This window comes from Micropterus salmoides, unplaced genomic scaffold (assembly GCF_014851395.1).
Source record: "Micropterus salmoides isolate LMB-PRFRI ecotype aquatic unplaced genomic scaffold, ASM1485139v1 Ms_hic_scaffold_8, whole genome shotgun sequence".
NCBI lineage: Eukaryota > Metazoa > Chordata > Actinopteri > Centrarchiformes > Centrarchidae > Micropterus > Micropterus salmoides.
In genome coordinates this window covers 34,802,093-34,822,645 of record NW_024044570.1, presented here as the reverse complement: position 1 = coordinate 34,822,645, position 20,553 = coordinate 34,802,093, and the positions used below count along the sequence as shown (strand labels likewise).

At 38.6% G+C, this 20,553-nt stretch overlaps 1 protein-coding gene across 1 annotated transcript in view; it reads right to left on the bottom strand.

The window, feature by feature from the left end:
* Window positions 1-20,275, bottom strand: part of vps9d1 (VPS9 domain containing 1) — a 39,675-nt gene extending 19,400 nt beyond the window's left edge. The window contains exons 1-13 of the mRNA XM_038705761.1: window positions 20,127-20,275; window positions 18,949-19,021; window positions 16,473-16,652; window positions 16,145-16,280; window positions 15,427-15,538; window positions 10,247-10,309; window positions 9,694-9,746; window positions 7,938-8,025; window positions 7,598-7,683; window positions 6,769-6,917; window positions 4,592-4,948; window positions 4,284-4,413; window positions 276-481 (exon numbers count right to left, since the gene is read on the bottom strand). Coding sequence (XP_038561689.1) covers window positions 276-481; window positions 4,284-4,413; window positions 4,592-4,948; window positions 6,769-6,917; window positions 7,598-7,683; window positions 7,938-8,025; window positions 9,694-9,746; window positions 10,247-10,309; window positions 15,427-15,538; window positions 16,145-16,280; window positions 16,473-16,652; window positions 18,949-19,021; window positions 20,127-20,213 — 1,720 coding nt within the window. The 5' untranslated portion in view covers window positions 20,214-20,275. The remainder of the gene's footprint in view (window positions 1-275; window positions 482-4,283; window positions 4,414-4,591; window positions 4,949-6,768; window positions 6,918-7,597; window positions 7,684-7,937; window positions 8,026-9,693; window positions 9,747-10,246; window positions 10,310-15,426; window positions 15,539-16,144; window positions 16,281-16,472; window positions 16,653-18,948; window positions 19,022-20,126) is intronic.
* Window positions 20,276-20,553: the final 278 nt, after the last annotated feature.

The following is a 20,553-nucleotide window of genomic DNA, read 5'->3' as shown; positions in this document are numbered from 1 at the left end:
CTGTACAGCAAATAGCTGGAATAAACTTCCAGCAGATTTGAGATTTGCTCCACATCTTTCAAATCCAGACTTAAAACTGTTTGTTTTCACCATTGCCTTCTGCTAGACTACAAACCTTGCATTTACTCAGAGAAAGAGACGTGTCAAATAGTTGTCGCAGACAATGCTTTAATTTAAATTATAATTCAAATGTATTTTTATGAATTAGTACAGTACAAGAGAAGCCATCGGTCCTGAAAGTCCACGTTTTGGGGAGAAGAATAAATCTGACTCACCAATACATTCCAACTTCCTCTGTGGACAGCAGTCTGTAATGAGAAGCTTAAGCTCCTGAACAGCAGATTCATAGGGGAAGGAACCTTGCAATGCGCCAGGGTCTTGGGGGAACAGTTTCAAGGGAACACCAACATCTCCAGGTGAAGCATCCCGGTACAGCGTCATACTTGTCTCAAAGGCCTGCTCCCTTTCCCTGTGGACTTTTCTGAGAAAAAAAAAAAAAAAAAAGTCAGATTGAAAACCCAGACAGGGGAAACATTTTAACAATGGATGTTTGTAAGTGAGGCACACCAACAGGCATTTTGGAAGAATGGTATATGCAATGAAGTTGCAGTCACTGACCAATTAACTTAAAAAAAGATCAGTCACGCACTCCAAAACTTTAGCACAATAAAATAAAAAAAACATCAATAGACATTTGATCAAAAGGACATTTAATTGGTGGTGCAGGGGTCTAATCTTGAGTGGCTTTTCTGTTTGTTCCAACATAACTACTGTCCTTGTGGCTCCACTAGCAACTCGGATTTGTTGGTCAGTGTCCCTGTACAGTGGAGGATGGAAATGGGAGCGGGAGATTGTATGAGCCTCCCACTTGTTGTTAGGTCAGTAGTTCTTAAATTAGGGGCTGCAGAGACACTGCATATGACCAGGGGGTAAATTATGGAGTGAATAGGGCTGAATATTGTTAAATAATTTGATCCATACCAGTTCCTGAGCAATGCTTTTTTCAATACCATTTTTATAAAATTACATTACAATAGGAGCATTTCTCTCAGTTCGCCAAGCTCGTCAAAAATTTGACAAGGAAGAAAAAAAAAAAACTCGGCAAGTTAATAAGTCAATATTACTCGGGGTAATAACACAGCGTACGCCAAGCGACAACCTCTGGGGCTGAAAAATGAAGCCAATGTGGAAGTACCAAAAACAGCAGTTTATCGAATGGCCACTTGAGGCTGCCTCCAAAATGAGAGTCAAAAGCCAATTTCCCCCTTTATGACAACTATATGGAGGTGAGTTTTTATATAACTTACCAGTTTAAATTAAATCTTGAAGTTATACATAATTCACCCTTCGCTAAGCCCCGCTCCCCTTAGTTACTGTCTATTATTGCATTCCCCGGAGAAATATTGTCAAATGTGCTAGAAAAAGCACAAATATTTAGGCTGTCAAACTGACGTGAAAAAAAATGTAAGATAGAAGAAGCCAAAACTTACCGATTACACAGTACAAGTGAACCACCACATCCCCCAACGATTGAGACAAAAGACAACGATATTAAGTATCAACACTGTTCCTGTACAGCTGGGTGGGCCTCTGTTCATTATTACAATCATTAAAAAGCAGAACAGTAGGGCTTTATTACGTTACATTCAGTAGGAAGTTAGCTGGCATAAGCTAACTAACTTTACAGTAGGGACAATCCACCGCCAACATTTTTCTGGATTTATTTTAGGTTTTGGAAAGTGACTAGCGCAAGTCCTATACTGCGCTGCGATTGGTCAGCTGAGTATTCAGGGCGTGGCTTAGCGAAGGGTCAAGGGTGGGCAGCTTTGAGTGACAGGTGGGTGTCCTCTCAGGTGGCTAGCCACTAGGTGGTTCAGCAGCCATGCTTCATTCAGCCTGCTTCAGCTCTACCTCTTTGCCCATTTTTAGAATAGCAAGAGACCGGCACTGCCAAGATAACAACCGACTTAGCCGCCCGCAGTGAGATTCACAGCGGCTCCTCCTTCTGGCTTCCAAATGGGAGTGTGACAGAAAAAAAGATCTTCTAAATCTATATCAATTCAAGTTGGGGACTGCCTGCAGAAAAATGTAACACTGTAAACACATCTACCCTATCAATATTTCTTAGGACGGGTTCACACCTAAAATTCTGATTCCTGAATCCAACCAGTGAGAGGAAGACAGTGTTTCAATTTTCCAAACAAAATAACAACTAAAAGCAATTCTTTGTTTCATGGCGATGCAGTGAACACATTAGTCATTTGTCCCTTATGTAACTTGATGATATTGATATCTGATGGCCCTGTGACAGAACAAATCAGTATTCATGCCACTTGCTCAAACCAAGAGTTTCTCTTTGAGTGTAGGAAATACAGAAAAAGGCTTGACCAATTTGCAAATGGTAATGAAATATGTCGATGATAATGTGTACATGTACATTTAGTAGTCAGCAATGGTCATATTATTAACTTGGCAACATTACTGAAAATTCTAAAGACTATTTGAGTTTAATGAGAATCAAACCAGCAACAGAAGAGCTTGAAATAGGCTGACATACCTAGAGTAGTACTGCCACATGCTGGTCATTGAGAGAACACACTGTATTTCTAGGAACCAACTCATGCAAAACCTTAATAAATCGTATTAAATGCCTTTTTTTTTTATATATATAAAAGCGAACAGGAATTTACAGGCCGCCTGATCCTGACATTTTTTGCATTTATGAATTAGTTCAGTTGTGTTTCAGATTATATTTTGAGTCAAACTATTAATCAACATTCAATTCGAGAGGGAGGTCGGACACCAGAGAAGCCTAACAGCGTGTCGAGACAGAATATTTTCACATCCAACTCTGAATTAATTCAACCTGAGTTGGTGATTGCTGGAACAGTGGAAAGTCTAACCAAGACGGTTTTGGTCATTTTTATTTTGAAATAAGTTTGTTTTGAGTTGACAACGCAATTAGTTCAGTAAAAATTTATTTAGAAGGCACCACAGTTTGTTTTTTAGTTTGATAGGAAAACTAATAAAAGACTAAAAAGAGCTAAGAGCCCGTGTACAACACAGGACGGGCCGCAACTTTCTGCTCATTTTGAAGGATGCAGTTTGTGCACTCACATTTATTTTGTAAATATTTGATTATATCTGTTCACGTGACAACACTGAAGAAATGACGCTTTGTTACAATGTAAAGTAGTGAGTGTACAGCTTGTCCAGGGTTCATACACATTTTGACCAATGAATTTCCATGACAGAACAAATAAGACCAGGCACGTGTCTGCACATGATCTTCAATGTTGTCACATGAAAAGATATAATCAAATATTTACAAAAATATGAGGGGTGCACTCACTTATCTGAGATCCTGTACACCTCAGTACACCTTACTTTAAAATGTTACTAACTCTAAATGTTGCCTACTAGTGTAACTGACTGTTACATTATTAATCCAGCAAGAAAAAACTAGTTCCTTCAGTGCGTTATTTCATATTTTTCTTATTGGTCAGAATTGTGTTTCTCTAAAATGTCTTGGTAAACCAACATTGGGCTTTTGGCATAACAATTCTCAACATTTATTAATAGTCAACATTGCTCTTGCAGAGTTGCTCAACCATCAAATCAAGCTCTTCAAATAAAGTCTAGTTCACACTACACGATTTTTAGCCCAATTTGCTGCCAGTCGTTATGTGTGAACTACTCCACGATGCATCAAAACGGCTTCCCGACACATCGCCGATGTCAGCCGGATATCTAGCATGCCAAATATCTGAAAGACTCGGCCGACTCGACAACCACATCCAGCCAATGAGAGCAGGCAGCTGGCAGAACAGGCAAAACACTTTATACTCCCCTCCAGCTCTCTCTGTAGCTCAGACAATCCCTGCTACCTGCGTGTGCTAATCCAGCCTTTCACCCAGATTCTTTGTTTTTATCATTTCTATTCCATTTCTTTCGTTCTTTGTAATAACAAACAACAGCTGTTTCATGTGTAGGTTCGCGTCATTTCCTGTTTCACATTTCACGTGTGTTCTCTTGACAAATGTGGTTTGGAGACCAGTGTCGGGTGACAGAGTCGCTGTCAGCTCGTGTAGTGTGTGACCCCCTGTCACTGATCAGTCACGTAGTGTGAACGCCACAGCGACTGCAAGACTCCCATGACAAGACGGCAAGTTGTGTAGTGTGAACGGCATATTTGGTATGCAACAGCAGTAAGAAAAATTCCGTGTTTAACACTTTAAAGTATGAAGACATGTTTCAGGTCACAAGGATTTAGGCTGCACTACCTGAAAAGAGCCACAAGGGCACTCCACAGGGGCGTGAAGAAGGCTTCCTCTATGCAGGCGAGGCACAGGTCTTTTGAGCTGGCTGTGTTTAAACACTCAAACGATAGCAAACACAGTGACAGAAGTTGATCTGAAACATAAAAGAACATCCCTAACATCAATATCAAACAACATTTACACTGATTGTATAAGTAAAAATTCAGCCAACATTTTTAACAGTAAAAGGAAATTGTTGCTATTCAAAATCAACATGGTAAGATGCCTTCTATGCAACACAAACACATTCCATCCTCTACCATCGTGCTCACCGATAGCAATGTGAATGTCTTTGACAATGGCCTTCAGGTGCTCTCTCAGCGCTCTCATCTCCAGCTCCTGGTGTCCCTCGTCCTGCTCCAGCTGCATCGAGGAATCAAAGGTCAGCTCTAAATCTGAGCAGGTGTCATCTGTGCTGCCGTGAGGCGGGGCCCAGTCCAGCTGGGTCAGGAACTGCTCCAGATCTTCAAATGAGTTCTCCCGATCCACCGTCAGTGCGTTAGGCTCCTCCCCATCCTCATCGTCATAGTTGGTGTGGAGTTCGCGAGAGAGTGAGGGGGAAGAGCCGGTGCTGTAGCTGTTGCCGCCAATGCTACTACTCACAGTCCTGGTTGGTTTCCTCTGGGTCTCTGTGTGATCAACAACATTTTCACGTAAACAAATGTATTAATGCTAATGTAGTGATAGTGATCACTAGTGATTTAACCTTTAGCTATGCATGGCCATTACAACAGTATCACGTGCATTCTTTTAGGGGTGGCAATGTCAGTTGGTCCAACACTTTGGTCCAGAGATAAATATCTCAGGCCATCCCACAATTATTTGATGGCCTGCCATCCCATTTGCTACAGATATCAAATGGTGCACAGAAAGAATATAACACTCTCTCTCTCTGAATCAAAACAAGATCATGTTAGATTGTTGCCGGCATTTCCCAACAGAGAAGATTCCTGATTCAATCCGAAACTAATGCATTCCATTTAACTCTGAGTTAGCCTATTTTCTTAACAACGCTGTCAATGTCGGAGATGTATTCAGATCATAAAGAGCTGTGTCCACCTAATTTTTTTTCCCCTGGGGCCAGAAAATTTTTAATGTTAGGAGCACCGCGCATTTACACTATGCTGCAACAGCAGCATGACGAGCATAGACTGTACATAAAAAGGTGACGAGGCGCAGAGTGTCTAATACGGGTGCTGCTCCCCTGCCATTTTCCTGGTCACCGATTGAAAATGTTTCTACTTTGGGTAAAACGATATGCTCATCACTGTAACTTTTAACCCAGCTATCCAATTACAGTGGAGGAGGGGTGGGACAAATTTCACAAAGAGCAACCTTTACATCATACATGTATTTTTGCTGAACAATGACACCAATAGAGGAAAATTTAATACTGCTGGTCTCAGTATCCATGTCCGTACCAGAAAACATCTCCAGACTACCACAACAGAAATTCCACCCTCTAGGAGGAAGGCAATTATATCAGTTATTCCTTTAGGAGGATAAAGGAAAACAACAACAGCCTGATGTGACTTTGTTCACCATGGGAAGTGGAACAGAGATGAGAACACACCAATCAGTCTGTTTAAGATTGTTAAACAGTAGTTCTTCTTAGTTTTCCAGTTCTGACAGCCAGAGAGGGGTATAATTTGGGGGTCAGTTTTTCCCCTATGATGGAGTTGAAGCAGCAGAGGTGAAGGGGTTTGGGGATCCTCTCCAAGACAAATGTACATTTTCTAATAAAGAAATAAGAGCGTCTCCACTCCACATACAACACACTTACTTTACTGACTTTTTAGATTTGTTTCCAGTGAGATATTAGTGACTTTACTGTTGTAAATCCTGCTGCTGCTCTAAAAACATTTAGTTATAATAAAATAAATCTTTTCTAATATAATGTATTTTTTAAAAGGCAATTATTTAGTACTGAAAAATAACTGAGAAGAGTACTCAAAGAACTGAACCAACAAGGAGTATCAATGAGTGTGTCAATAAAACCCTATTTATACCCACGCCAACTCGTGAGAAAATGTCCGGCCCGTCTCCATGTCCTGGTTTTAAAATGTGGCCCGATTGAATTTGTGATTAACTAGCCATGATCTACTGAGTCCCTTTGCACGTTGGGGTTGATGTGATAGGAGAGGGCTTCAAGAGATTGAGCAACCATCCGGTGTTGTTAAGCCAGGGCTCTCAAGCTCATCTACAACAATTAAAAACTGTTGCTCAGCTGTAGGTCTGATAAGGATAGCTGACGATGTAGCTGCAAAAATTCTGTTTTTTGTTTCCGCTCAGATGGCAGCTTTTTCTGATGTTTCAAAATATTTATTATATTACCAAACTAGCTGCCACAGAACAAAAATATACAGAAGCTGAGAAAATAAACAAGATAAATGTGAACCCAGTCTTTTCCTAATCAACCCACCTCACAAACACCTGGCTCTGGCCCTACCTGGATGAAGCAGGTTGTGAGTGCTGCGAGAAGGCCTCAGCAGCAGGGAGGGACTCCGGGGGAGGCCTTTACAGACAATGGGGTAGAGCCTGTTGTAAATCCGGTACTGGTGTTTTCTCAGCATCTTCACCACCGGGTGGTCAGACCGACTGAGGACACAGTTAATGTGTTAGTCATTTGGCCAGAAGATGTTGAAAGTCCTGGTATAATGTGTGTGACAAAATTCCAATTAGATGCATAATAAGTAACAGCTAGGCAGTTCGATGTAACTCTAGGAGGTATCCACATTGTGTACATCCTATTGTAAGAACTAAAAAACATACACAGACTTTGTTATATAATTATTTCACTTGTGAATCTTGATTGATACTAACTGGAGCCATCTCTAAAGATAATAACAGGGAAACACAAACACTTTTAAAATTGTGCATTGACAGGGCTGATGCAATACAACCAATCAAAACTGAGTCGACCTTTTGAACAAGTCAATAAATGTGTTTTTGTGTGGTGTGACATAACAAAAGCTTTCATTCAGGTTTGTTTCAAAACATAAACACTGCAGACTGTATAAAAATGATGTTGATGATGACCAGTTGAAGCCTAAAAACTGGTCTGGGACCAGGGGTTTAACTTGTTATTTTACAGATTAGTTTAATGCAACGTTTGTGTGAACTATGAGTTTCAGGGCCAGGGTAATTCTGTTCACTCCATGATCCTTTCTCTGGAATAGCCGCTGGATCACACAGGGACAAAAACATTTAAAACCGCCAGTCACGAACAAATATTACCTCAATCTGGATTTGTAAACACTCATGTTGCAATCAGTTACCTGAGCAGGTAGGAGACTAGACCTGAAACTAATGTGGCATCATCAGGATTCTTCCTTATGTTGGCTTTCCACTGTTTGGGCCAACCCTGAAGAGACAAAAAATAAATAAATTATATAAATACAGTTGAGAAATATCCATCCATGTTATTTTAACTGATCAACATAAAATTGATAAATTCCAAATTTTAAAACTGTTGTGTAAGAATATGATTTATAAGAAAGTTTAGTTAACATCACCTATTGAATACTTCGGTAAGTGCATAATTTTGAGCTTTGGTAACTTGTCTTTGGTATCTTTGATTTGTTTTGACATATTTTTAGTGATTACTCACAAACTTACATGGTCTTGTTCATATTCCAGGACATTGGTGTAGAGAATACGCTGCTCTTGCTCCTCTGCAGTCATTTCGCCAGATGCTGCAAATCTTCTGTAATGACAAGCGCACAAGAGACAACATTCACAAACATCCATACTTGCAGGCACACAATAATAGGAAACTTGGAAGTATGACCCTTGTGAGTACTTTAATACCAACGGTAATTGGCAATATCAAAAGTTATTTTTGTGTTCATTATGGAATCACAGTATGTTGTGGTATGAAACCTGCATCTTTGTGGATTGATTTACAAATTACTATCACTACTCAGGTTAATTTGATTATTTTCTTTTCTTTATACAGTATATACATTGTATGTTTTCGGCTAAGACCACTGACTTAAAACAAACAAATAGAAGGAAGGCCAGCTGATTTATTTCAAACATTAGCTCTGTGGATGCAAAGTTGAATCCCAAATAGGATATATGTACTACGCCTGGGGTATTCAATTAAAATTCTAAGATGTCCAGTTAGAAAATTTCCTCAAGCAAAGGTCAAAAACATCATGATGACTAACCTGTTTATCATTCAGCGCCATAGACTAGTTGTATTAACATATGTATGTAGTAAACAACTGACTGTACAAAGTACAATTCAATAATATTTCAACAATTTTCAGTTTTGTTACAATGAGTTTCCCTTTTTTTAAACTCAATTTCACATCTTAAGTCTCAACCAATTAATAATAAACAATCTCAACATATCTAAACACCACCTCCTTTTCTCTTGCTTTCCTGCTTATATACACACACAACTTCCACACTTTCTCTTGTTCAGTGAGAAAATTGAGCTCTAGCTTGTCCTGCCAGTGAGGATTATAATTTCTGTACCCTCAGGTAAGACTTGAGTAGGTATGTTTGCTCAAAAGATTTGTGCTTATCTCGTGGTGCTTCACATTGACGCTTTTAAGTGTCTTCTAAAATACAATTATTTTTAAAATTATATTTTAAATGCTTAAAAACAGGATGTCTACATTTGTGTTAATAATATTTCCCCAGCAGAATCAAATTGTTTTACTAGAGATTCAGTAAATCCATATTTGTGGCCACATTCTCATTTTCAAACAGAACATCATCATGTCATGTGACATGCTTCATTAAGAACAAATATTACTGGGACTTTAAATTTTTGCTTTTATGCTTATTTGATTTAATGTTGGATAGAGCACCATATTTATTTTAATAAAATATGCTTTAACGTGATAATTGTCATTTTCTTCAATCATAATAATTAGAACTCTTAAAATACGTTGCTTGTAAGAAGTGTTTGCTTGAGCTAATTGATGGCACGTGATCAGGATGGTACCACCTCTGCCTCATTTAAAGAGAGAAACCCTGGATTTCAAAGTTTAGCCATTGCTCAAAGGAACCAACTTGAGATGATACATGAAACAATAACAATTATATGAACTTTTAAAGACTGAATATACACTTAACAACAATTTGTAGAATCATACATGCCAACTAAGCAAACATTACAAAGTGTAAATCAAGTCAGCCACATGGCAAACTTGAATTGTTGTCTTAGTAGCAATGTAAATGTCGGTTCCTTTTCAAAGCTCCCTATGTATTTATGCCATGCACACTTGTAAAGAGGCTTGCATGATATTCAAATATGTCTACTTTAGGTAGTTAAAGAAAGAAGGCAGAAGTTAAAAACAGAATAAAGCTTTAACCTAGCTATATCTAACTAGTGTGTTTGTAGAGAACCATTGTTTACCTGTTGGCCTCTTCCTGTAGCCTTAGCCTTCTCTCCTCCATCTTCCGCTGGAGCTAATGTTACAACCAACATTAAGGAAACTTCATACTCCTCACATGGGTCAGCTAAAAGTGACAACTTTTGATGGCAAACATGAACATTCTATTCAGGTAAATGTATTTTCACACTCCACACAATCTACACATTTCATGACAACATCATAATAAAAACTAAAGGCTACGCACTAAGTTACGTGTCATTTGTAGTGGTCTGGGAGCTAAAACGCAGAAATTGGTAAGTACCTCAAATACTGGAGTAAATAAAATCTCTAAATAAAGTCTCTTCATATGAGACTAATGTTTGCCATGTGTCCATTCCTGCACGCAGTTCACCACTCCCACTTGCTTTGAAAAGCTGGGGAAATGTTATCAATTAGGAAAAAAAATTAAATAAAAATCAAGCCACATGAGACTTTGTAACATTAGTAAAAGCTAGCCCTCACCAATCAAAGCAACAAAGACTTCTGTGGCACAGTGAAAACATTAAGCTTCATAAGCTGACAACAGAAGGATACAGCATCTTGTCTGGCCTTGGCTATAATGAGGTTCTCCATCATCTGCCGCTGGAGAGAGAGCGTCTGCATCGAAAAAGGGGAGAAGAAATTACTAAATATTAAGTATGACCAAGAAAAAATATTATGTAAAGTTGTATTAATATGCAAATTGTTTCTGTAGAGAAGAATCCAATTCATCTCAGCACAATCATAAAGGGTTATGGTTTATGGTTAATTTCTTATTATTACCAGGGGAAATAAGAAGTCAGTCCTCATCTAAAACCTATTTAAAAAGTTAGTTAATGAAGCTCCTCATGACAGGGACCACACAATGATCAAACATCTAAACTGTACGATCAATCACTGCAACAACAACCTAAACACTGCATTGAATCAATCTGCTAGGTTAATTTGCATCACAAAAAACGCTGCCAAACTTCCTGACACAATCAAAGTTATTGTGAAGTCTGTCGTACAGTTGTACTGAAGAAATGAACAATTTAGCACTGTCGCTATCCCTCCTTGGCGACTGCGGAGCCAAAAAACGTTTTAGGCGTTACGTCAAATTCCGCTGCACTCGGTTACATTTAATATTGATTTTATGAAAACATGCCATACATGTTGAGTAACAGCTCGCGAGGTTTATGACTCTTGTGTGCGCTCTCTGACCAGAACACTTATTTAAACTTGACTTGAATTTCAAGGGGCAATAATTAAAACAAATAATTTCAAATAACGTTTAAATGAGTCCGGTGTGACGTTACGTTACTTATGTGGCGTTCGTCGTTAAGATTTACCTTTACAAACGCCTTTAGTTTTCTCCAGTAAGCACGAAGCTCCACTTGACGCAGGAACATTTTCCGTATCTTGAATGATAAGTTCACATGAATTTAAAAATATCTTAACAGAACACAGAATTGATATCAGAATAAAATAGGACAGCTTAATTTACTGACCGCTGTGATTAAGAACAAATTAAATGTTAGCTAGCTTATTTCTCTCGCTTACCATGATTTTTTTTTTCTGCCTGGAGATAGTTTTCACAAAAGAGACAAATACGAGGAGTACAGAAAGTTCTGCTTTTTAGGTGAGGCGTTATCTAGCTTTAAATAACCCGTGTGGTATCTTTACCCAGCCCACTCCACCTTCTTTCTGGCACTCTTTCATCACCGACAACATGCGGCAATCTCAAATAGATACCAGACCGGAAGTACGGCAAGAAATGCTAAATAAAAACACCCACGATGTCGCTTAAAATGTTGACACCGCTGAGATCCAGAGAGATCAGACAAATCGGTTTGAACTGATTCATAATTTCTGAGCGTACACATGCTTACAGTTTTATCGGCAGTTTTTAATTCAGTAACTAAATGCATGGAAGCAAGGACTGAATAAAGTTACCTTTTAATTTCTGTTTAGTTTCTGTCGCTCTTTTGCTCAGTCTGCCTTTGTCTCACTGTTTCTTAAATAAAATCCCCCTCCCTAATATTGACTAGGTAGTAAAGGGTCAAATATGTTTACTAGCAGTGTGTGAAATGTGAAAATCACCTGGGACTAAGGCTAAAATGGTCATACACACCATAAGAACGCATCTAAGCAACACCTTAATTTAACAGAAAACACAAATGTAATTCTAATCAGATCTACTTGTGCCCTAATGATGGTAGTGATATTATAAGCCTGTTAACTTATGCATTCACACAATCTGCTATTGTTTTGCAAGCTGTCCTTCCTGCATTTGGCAGCCACAACTGTGTTGCTTTTAGCCTGCATTATGTGGTTAACTTCTTTTCTCTAATAATATATTGCTCCGTGTTTGTAAAATATGCTGCTCTGCTCCATGTTTGCGACTGGTCATATGCTGCAAACACAGCCCCCTTTGATGTGACAAATTGAAAAGGTATCATGGGTAATGTTGAACTTGCTTCGTAGTATAGGCTTGGACTTGGTAATGGCCCTTAACTTGAAGAAAATGTTTATCTTTGTAACAGTTTCTTTAGTTAGAAATAACCACGTGGGCAATGTTGTTGCTTTGCATGGTGTCAGTGGTTACATCTACCGCACTTGAAAAAGCCTTGTGGTGTGGGATTGAGCCATCCTCAAGATGTGGATCACTTTCTATGCTTTTCCAATTCCAAATCTGGCTCCTGGTCACAGATCCTTTTAAGGTGTCAGGGCACAATGTTCTTTTTTAAGTGTTGGGGGATGAAAACTATCGGCCCGGAGCAATGTGTTTCTGTCAGTTAGCTTGTGAACAGCAGTATGGAGGTGACCATCATTGTGTTTCATTATGATGAGGTCCATGAATACATTGGCTAGGCTCAGTGCATAACAAGCTTCCATATCTGTTGTAGATTTAGATTGTCTTAGAAAAGGAAAACATTCTTTTCAAGGGTCCATTCAGTGAATCTTAATATGAAGTCACTAGGTGGTATGCTTCCTGTGGGGCATCTATTCAGCTAGTGAGAAAGTGCTTGTAGTCATTTTTTGTGGTCTATGTTCATGCATAGGACAGTCTCAAAATATATAGATATCTCAGAACATTTGCAAATGTTTGCGAACTCTACCTTAGGCAATCCCTTCTTTCTTAGATAAGTTATGCTTAGTCATTTCATTTTTATTGTTGTGTAATTTTCCTGTGTCATGGTGAGTCTTTCTGCAAAATATCAAGAGAGCAGGATTAGTGCTAGTAAGGTAAAAATACGATTTTTAGACACAATGCATTCCTCTACCCAAGGTTAGTGGGTCGATATATTTGAATATTAATTGATATGAAACGTAGCAGATGACCATACTGTCATATTTGATGTTGGTCGCTGCTCAGGGGCAGTTAAGTTACTTTACTCAGCCATAAAGTGTGTAGATAAGCTCAAGTTGCAGTATAATAGTTAGTGAAAGCTGTGTAATGTGTTTGCTAGCGCAGAAAATAAATAAAAAGTCCCTGTTTACATAACATTATTACAGGGTTTTCTACTCTTTACAGCAGACGTGGTCCAGACTGTGAACAGCTGGCTAGTTAGCAGCTACGAATCAATGTGATTTTTTTTACTGTGGCAGAAAAAATCCAAAGAGATCAATCACCTGATCGCTCTAATTACTCTGCTTTCAGCTCTGAAACGTATATGTTATACCTCCAGCATTTGGGTATTTTAATTGACTTTAGCCTGACTTGTAGCTGCTGCCTGAAGGTGGACTCATCCCCACCAGAGATGAGCCCAATGAGGGTGGTGTCATCCGCAAACGTTAGTAGCTTGACGGACTGGTGACTGGAGGTGCAACTGTAGATGTACAGGAAGAAGAGAAGGGGGGAAAGAATGCAGCCTTTAGGGGAACCGGTGCTGATGATCCGAGAGTCAGACATGTTTGTCTGATGTTAATCAGACCTCAATCTCCTTATCACCAAAGAGGCCACGAAAGAAAAGGATCTCAACTGGAAATCACAGGTGTAAAGATGAAAATCACAGGTTCCAATGAAGACCAACTGAAACTTTCACTTAAAAAGAAACTCTCAAAAGATTCAGATGATATCGTATTATGCACCTAAAAGAATGGTATTGCCAGAATCCAGTTGGATGTTAGAAAAACACAGAGAAAACTGAAAGAGAGAATCACTGAGCACAAATACACCAGTCGCACAGGAAATTAAGACTACCCGTCGGCCAAGAGTTATGGACAACACAATGGATGTAACCCAGACTCACTCAAAGCAGTAGCTATACAGGCCATAGAAAGAGGGGAGGAGATAAACAAAAGAAACATTTTGGATTTTCAAGTTAAAAGGCGAGGGTCCAGGCCTGAATGAAGACCTAGACCATGTTCCATAACTGTAAATATATTAGTTGTGATGGGATTACCCCCCCCAAAAGGATAGTAAGTGACTGTAATCCAATAAACCTTTTTGTTAAATTCAATGAATATTTCCGCACGGTTTGCTAGCAATACTTTATCAATAGATGTGTGTAGAGTAAACATGTACAAAGGGTTACTTTAATCTGCTCTGTCCACAGTCTCTCATCCTCTACGCTTGATATAAGCACAGCTAACATTAACTTGGCAATTACCCAAATGTTACAACCACGCTGTATTGACAGCGGTCTGTCTGTATTATAGACCGTTAGCTTAGTTTGTCATGTAGCTGTAAATTTAGCACAACTCAGTAAACTCAGCTGCTGGCTGAGACATAGCAGCCACTCCTCTCTACCAGGTAAAGATACCTGCAGGCAGTGAATAAGAGCAGAGAGGAAGAGGAAGGACTGATAATGCCTGTCTAAGTTCCTCATTTTTTCTAAACAGATTTTTTCTAAACAGATAAATCTGTCAGTCAGATGTTGAGTTTACCTAGTGACGTTGCTCTTGTAAACTTTAATGCTGCTGCTCTCGAAACAACATTTAGTTGTCTTTAAAATATTCAATTCTAATAATTCATTTAAAAACAACCAGGCAACTATATGCACACTTTATTATTTGTTTATTTATCGCAAGTCATCGCAATATTGAACAATGTTATCACATACTGGGTCTCATCTTACCAAATAACACACAAAGTAAAATAAAAATATTGATAGGTATTGATAAAGACTCTGAGCATTAAGCAGTCTAAATAATGGTATCAATATCAATAACGATCCCCATCCCTACTATCTAACTACTGTATTTCTCCATTTGACTATCTGTGAATATCTGATGCTATTAAGTATGATGGATTAATTACCTTAAAGATACTGATGCCTTTAATCTACTGCGCCTAATTATGTGCACACTAGAGAGTGACACGGTGGATTTTCTCTCCTGTCCCTTACAAGGACCAGTCTAACCTCTCTTTTTTGCTCTCGTTATATGTCCTTGGATCTAAAGAGCAGCTGTTTTTTTGATCCCTGCATTTGTGAAGTAGCACTCCTCAGCCAAGCTGCTGGCACTGTGCGCTCTCTAAAAACATAAATGATTTTTGTACCGCCAACTTGTACCATAATACATCATGTAATTAATCTTATCGTCCAGTTTGTCTACTGTTCCAGTGTTAAGAGGATAATATGGTCAACAAATGGGACACGTATTCCTACAAAACAACTTCTGGCCGCCTTAAGCACAAGTCTGCTAAACATTTGGTCAGAGACTGAAACCTGGCTTTAGGTCTGTCTCTCTTCCTTTCTTACTCTACCTCTCACACACGCGCACAAACACACACACTCTCTCTAACATACCAAAGATGTCTTCTGGTAGGCCTGACCAGGTGTCAGCCTGGCCAGACGAGCTTCATAATTGGCTTTCAACTTCTGGTTCAAACGGGATGCTTCTTCAATGGGTGTCAGCTCTCTGCAGAGCACACATACACACAAGATATATCAACAGCTTACTTAAAGGGTGTGTCAAAGGCAAATCAAACAGTCGTTCTTCACACCTGTCAGCAAGACATTGTTACGGTTTTTAGCAGTTTAGACTCTTGCTTTCAGTAAAGACAACTGAATATTTTAAATCAACATTGCTGACGTTCTCATAGAAAGCCCATAGAAGCACCACCAACACTCACATATGGAAGGACAGGTTTCTATAAGTTAAATCTAACCTGTTGGAGGACATTTTTATCACTTTACAATTAAGACTCGTAAAAAATTATCCTTAAAGAGGCATAAGGAGAACTGCGTGCGAGGATGGCAGTGAGAAGGAGCACACACAACATTGTTAAAACCTTGGAAAACTGTATCAAAGACTCAAATATTTTAATTGTATTACCACAAGTCTAAAAATTTAGGTAATCGAATCAACAATAAAAACATTAAGAAGATCTATTTGATGTTTTGACCTTTAGTCAGTTCAGAACATTGTGCTCTAAACTAGAAGTTCTTAGAAATCTCTGTGCTGTGTTGTACACTTTATTGAATGGAGCAATATTTGCCCTCCTTGATAAAAACCAGCCCTTACTTTTTGCTCATGTCCTGTGACACCACTGTTTGTAGTCTCTGGAAGATTTCAGGAGGCAGAAAAGGGGAGAGCTCACCACCACCGTCTGACAACACCCTGCGGTGACCGGTCTTTGTTGGGCTGGTTGCTTTACGCCCTGCATCAACAGCAGTATCAAATGGGTCGAAATGGAGAGACAAAAAGTGGTGAGTGGCTTGAGAAGGACAAAATCATGTGGCTATACATTGGCTAGTTTTGATTTATGACCCGTGAGGTAGGATCCAAGTCAGCAGTAATAAGATGGTATGTTAATAAAAACACATGTTCTGGTTGGAGGGGATGTAGTCACCAGTGTTTTCTGCATTGGCAGCTGGGAGGACAGCAGTCTGATGGGGTTCTGACTGTTCAGGTGAACAGGAAGCAGAGACAGAGGCAGAGAGGTCAGGGGGTTCAGTGCTCTTCCCTATAAATGACTTGGCTCTCTCCAGACACTGCTCAGCCAGCCTCAACATCCGCTCCACCTCTGAAGCTGGGACAGAAAGAAAGAGAAGAAAGTCATGAGTAGTGATCTTACAAAAAAAGACACTCCTGGATGATTAATCTAATGCAGATCCACTATATAAAAGGTCATCACATGGCATTTGAGATCTGATCCAATTTTGGGCAAACAATCAACCACCGTGTACAAGTTGATTAGTTCAAGTCTAGTTCGAATGATTAACAACGTTAGCAGGGGGTGCTGCTGGTGTTCTGGTTGTCCCTATGAGGCAACTCTGTGCTGGTCCCACCAACCAATCTATTGGCTGCCATATGTTCAAATCTCAGAGGCTTTTCTCTTGCTTATACATCTCTTATCAGCCTCGTTTGAAATCACCATTATGGTCCAGAAGAGAAGTGACTGAGCACCAATAATGTTTGACTATCACAGCTTGCAGGTCAATTAAGGATACCCCCACCCCAAAATACTGTACAGCACATCAAACTGGTTACCTGGCTATTGCTGCAATACTTCAGATGATAATCTGACATGTGTGCATGCATGATTTCATTACACGTATACATTTAAGTTGCATGTATGTACTCAGTTGCCAGTTTATTAGGTACACCTAGCTAAAACTAGTGCAGTCTAACGCAACAGTTCTGCAATAAATCCTACTTTCATAAAAAAAAAAAAGTTATAATGTTCAGTTTTGGTTGGAACTGTTTGTTTTTGGTTGTTTGTTGTTGTTGTTGTTTGTCCACCACATTTATATCAATGAGCGTAGGCTAAACAACAGTAACACCTCTGGAAACTGATTCTATATGTGTATCTATGCATGTATATGTAGTGTGTGCATATAATTCAATTACATTTTATTTATAGTGCTACACTAGATGGTGTATACTGAGCATAAAGAAGAGTTTAAACCACAATTAATGATCTGTTTTTTTCAACTTTTACTCAGGAGCAAAAATCAGCCTTTAAACTCAAAAGAAATAATGATTTGATACATATCGTGATAATTATTGGTATCGAAAGATGTGAAACATTTTATTGTGATAACATTTTTGACCATATCGTCCAGCCCTAGGGGAAAGATACACATTTTGTTATCCTGCACAGCTCCTTTGAGTTCAACACACACATTTGCATTTATTTTACTTAAACACTTTGGATTTGGGGGCCAGACTGAGCACAGTAACAAAGCCAGAGTTAGTAAAGTCAATAACTAGATAATACTGATTTCTTTATAAATGGTTAGGTTACTGTACAGAAAGGTTACAGTGGCTTTTCTTTAGTCTTATTGGTGCAAGTCAATTTCACTGAACCAAAAAGAACCATGTTTAGCTGTAACATTTTCACAGAAGTCCAAAGTGAACATAATACTGTATCCCTGTTTAATATCCATTATATTGTTGCAGTTCCTATTAGTTGCCAGTAGAGGCTGGAAGCTACTAATATTATTGGCCTCTGTTACAACAGTTTTCTAATAGAATTAAATGTGAATATATGCCCATGCAAGTAAAATCAAAATCACCTGAGGAAAAAGGGAAATAGGCCCAAATATTAATTAGGATATACAGTACAGGAGCCACAGCACACCACCGCTGATGATCTTTGATGTCTACAGTGTCTAGTCTGACCACATATTGGAGAATTGATACAGTCTCTACTTTGTGAAGACTGAATATGTTGTTGCCATTTGATAGGAATTTGCTTTGGTGAGCTCACATTTAATATAAGTGGACCGTAATGACAGCCCAAGCTACTTAGCCAATTAAAGGGCCTGTTTAAGCTGTAACTGATAGCTATGAGCAATAAATAAAACACTCTTTAACACTCTCTACTGTTGCTTGCAGTATAACCTAATAATGAGACAGGTACATATTTGGATAAAGGCCATCAAAAGAGGCATGTTAAGCTTTTCAATTAATCTGAATTTATTAGACAATACTGTAATAACACTGTGTCACAGTCTACTATTTGACTACAGTGAAATGTTTAAGGGCCTTCCTTGCCCTGAACTAGGCCTTTTCATGCAGCACCGTCTGCCAACCATAACAACAAGTTTAACAACCTTGCTATCACTTGCTTGCTCCGAGCTTGAACACCAGTCCAACTTTTTAACTGAAATACAGAGGAGGCGATGATCTCTAGATGTTACTTAGATGCTAGTTTCATATTTTAAAAAGCTGACTGAAGGCCCATTGGACAACTCTGTATGGTATACATAATTGGGTAAACATACTAAAGAACTAATGGAAAAAAATTGGACCTGCCGTCGTAAAGCATCTCGATACATATCTTTATCATCAGGCATGTTATGTCAGTACTCAGATCTTACTTTGGGAACCAGTTTCCTCCAAAAGTGCATGTGATATGTAGTTGATCGTCCGGAGGTATTCACAGTAAGCTTCCTGTAGAAGGACCAAAAGCATGCAGTATCTTACTATTATGGTTGTAGCAATAACAAGTCAGAATTAAAAATGAACATCAGCCATTGTTGCCATGCAATGCTGAAAAAACAGCAATAAAAACAAGTGTTTGTTTATTTTAAGTCTACAGTAATACATGATACAGTACCAACAGAGATTGCACCACATTAATCATTTCAGGTGTAGTATTTAGAGAGACAATGGTTTGTCAATGTCATGTTTAGTAAAAATGTGTGTCAGATATCTTCACTTATCAGCAAAGAAATACACCTGACAAAACCGATTGATACAGACATAACAGGCTCTCTTTAATTTGGTGTGGAAACCTATAGTATAATAAAATGATTAGAACTGGCTAGCCTCCTATTTCCACAGTGTGCTTGCACATTATGGTAGTGTGATGTTATTGTAAAAGTCTAAATGACCGGTTTTGTGTTGTGTCAACGCCACTCTAATGATTATGTCTAGCCACTGAAACATGTATTTCCCATGCTTTAAAAGTTAATTCAACACAAGAGCAAATTTTATTTATTTAATTTATTACATTGTTTTTTGCGTAATGGTGATATTACATCTGTTATTATAAAGTTGTTATGTTTGAGATAAGCTAATTGATATCTGACTTAATCTAAAAGTCAATATTTAACTTTCTTTATGCTTTTAGTTGTACAGTTCAATCGGAATGTAACATTATTATAATATTCTAAAATAAAAGTATTGTATTTATTATGAAGTTTTATTGGTGTAGTATTAAAAGTGACAAAGCTGAATAACAATTAGACTAACTTCCTTGACAAGAATAGTGAGTAGTCAGTAAAGAAAAAGGGTAAAGTAAGTAGTGCACACATTTAATGACAAGTGAAATGTATAGAATACTATACATTAAAAGCGTTCAGCAAGTTAAATGACTCTTGTCATGAACTCAGCAGGTGTGTTTACGTTGTATGAAAACAACATCTGAAACTGGGACAGGTTAGCTAGCTAACCCACTAACCGCTCTTCCCCCTCTGCCTGTTTAACGGTTTCCGGTTGTAGTGATAACCTTCGTGTTATCACTACAGTCAAACTGTGCACACTAGCTCATTACCTTGTGTTTGTTCCCTCCGTCCAGCTGTATTGCTGCTTTGGCCATTTTCATGGCATTCTGAAGGGGCTTTGCCGGACTGTCAGCCATGGTTAGCCCTCACGTAGCCGCTTCCTTGTTCTTCAATGTGTTCAGTCATGGCGGATTGTAAATACATTTTAAAGATGTATACTGCCTCCTACTGTACGGGACTGGCAGAGCACTCACTTAATGTAACAATTCTGTATTTCAAATGGTTTTTAGAAAATACTCTACTTCTCCTTGAAATGCTTGTGAGCAACTCACCAATTATACAGATTTTTCAAATATTTTATTTCTGCTGTTTTCTACTTTTCTTCCTCACCTTATCACTGTTTCTGTCCCTGACTGCATAATACTGATGAAATTAAGTAAGAAGAAATTTTACTTTTTGTCAAGTACAATGTGAGCA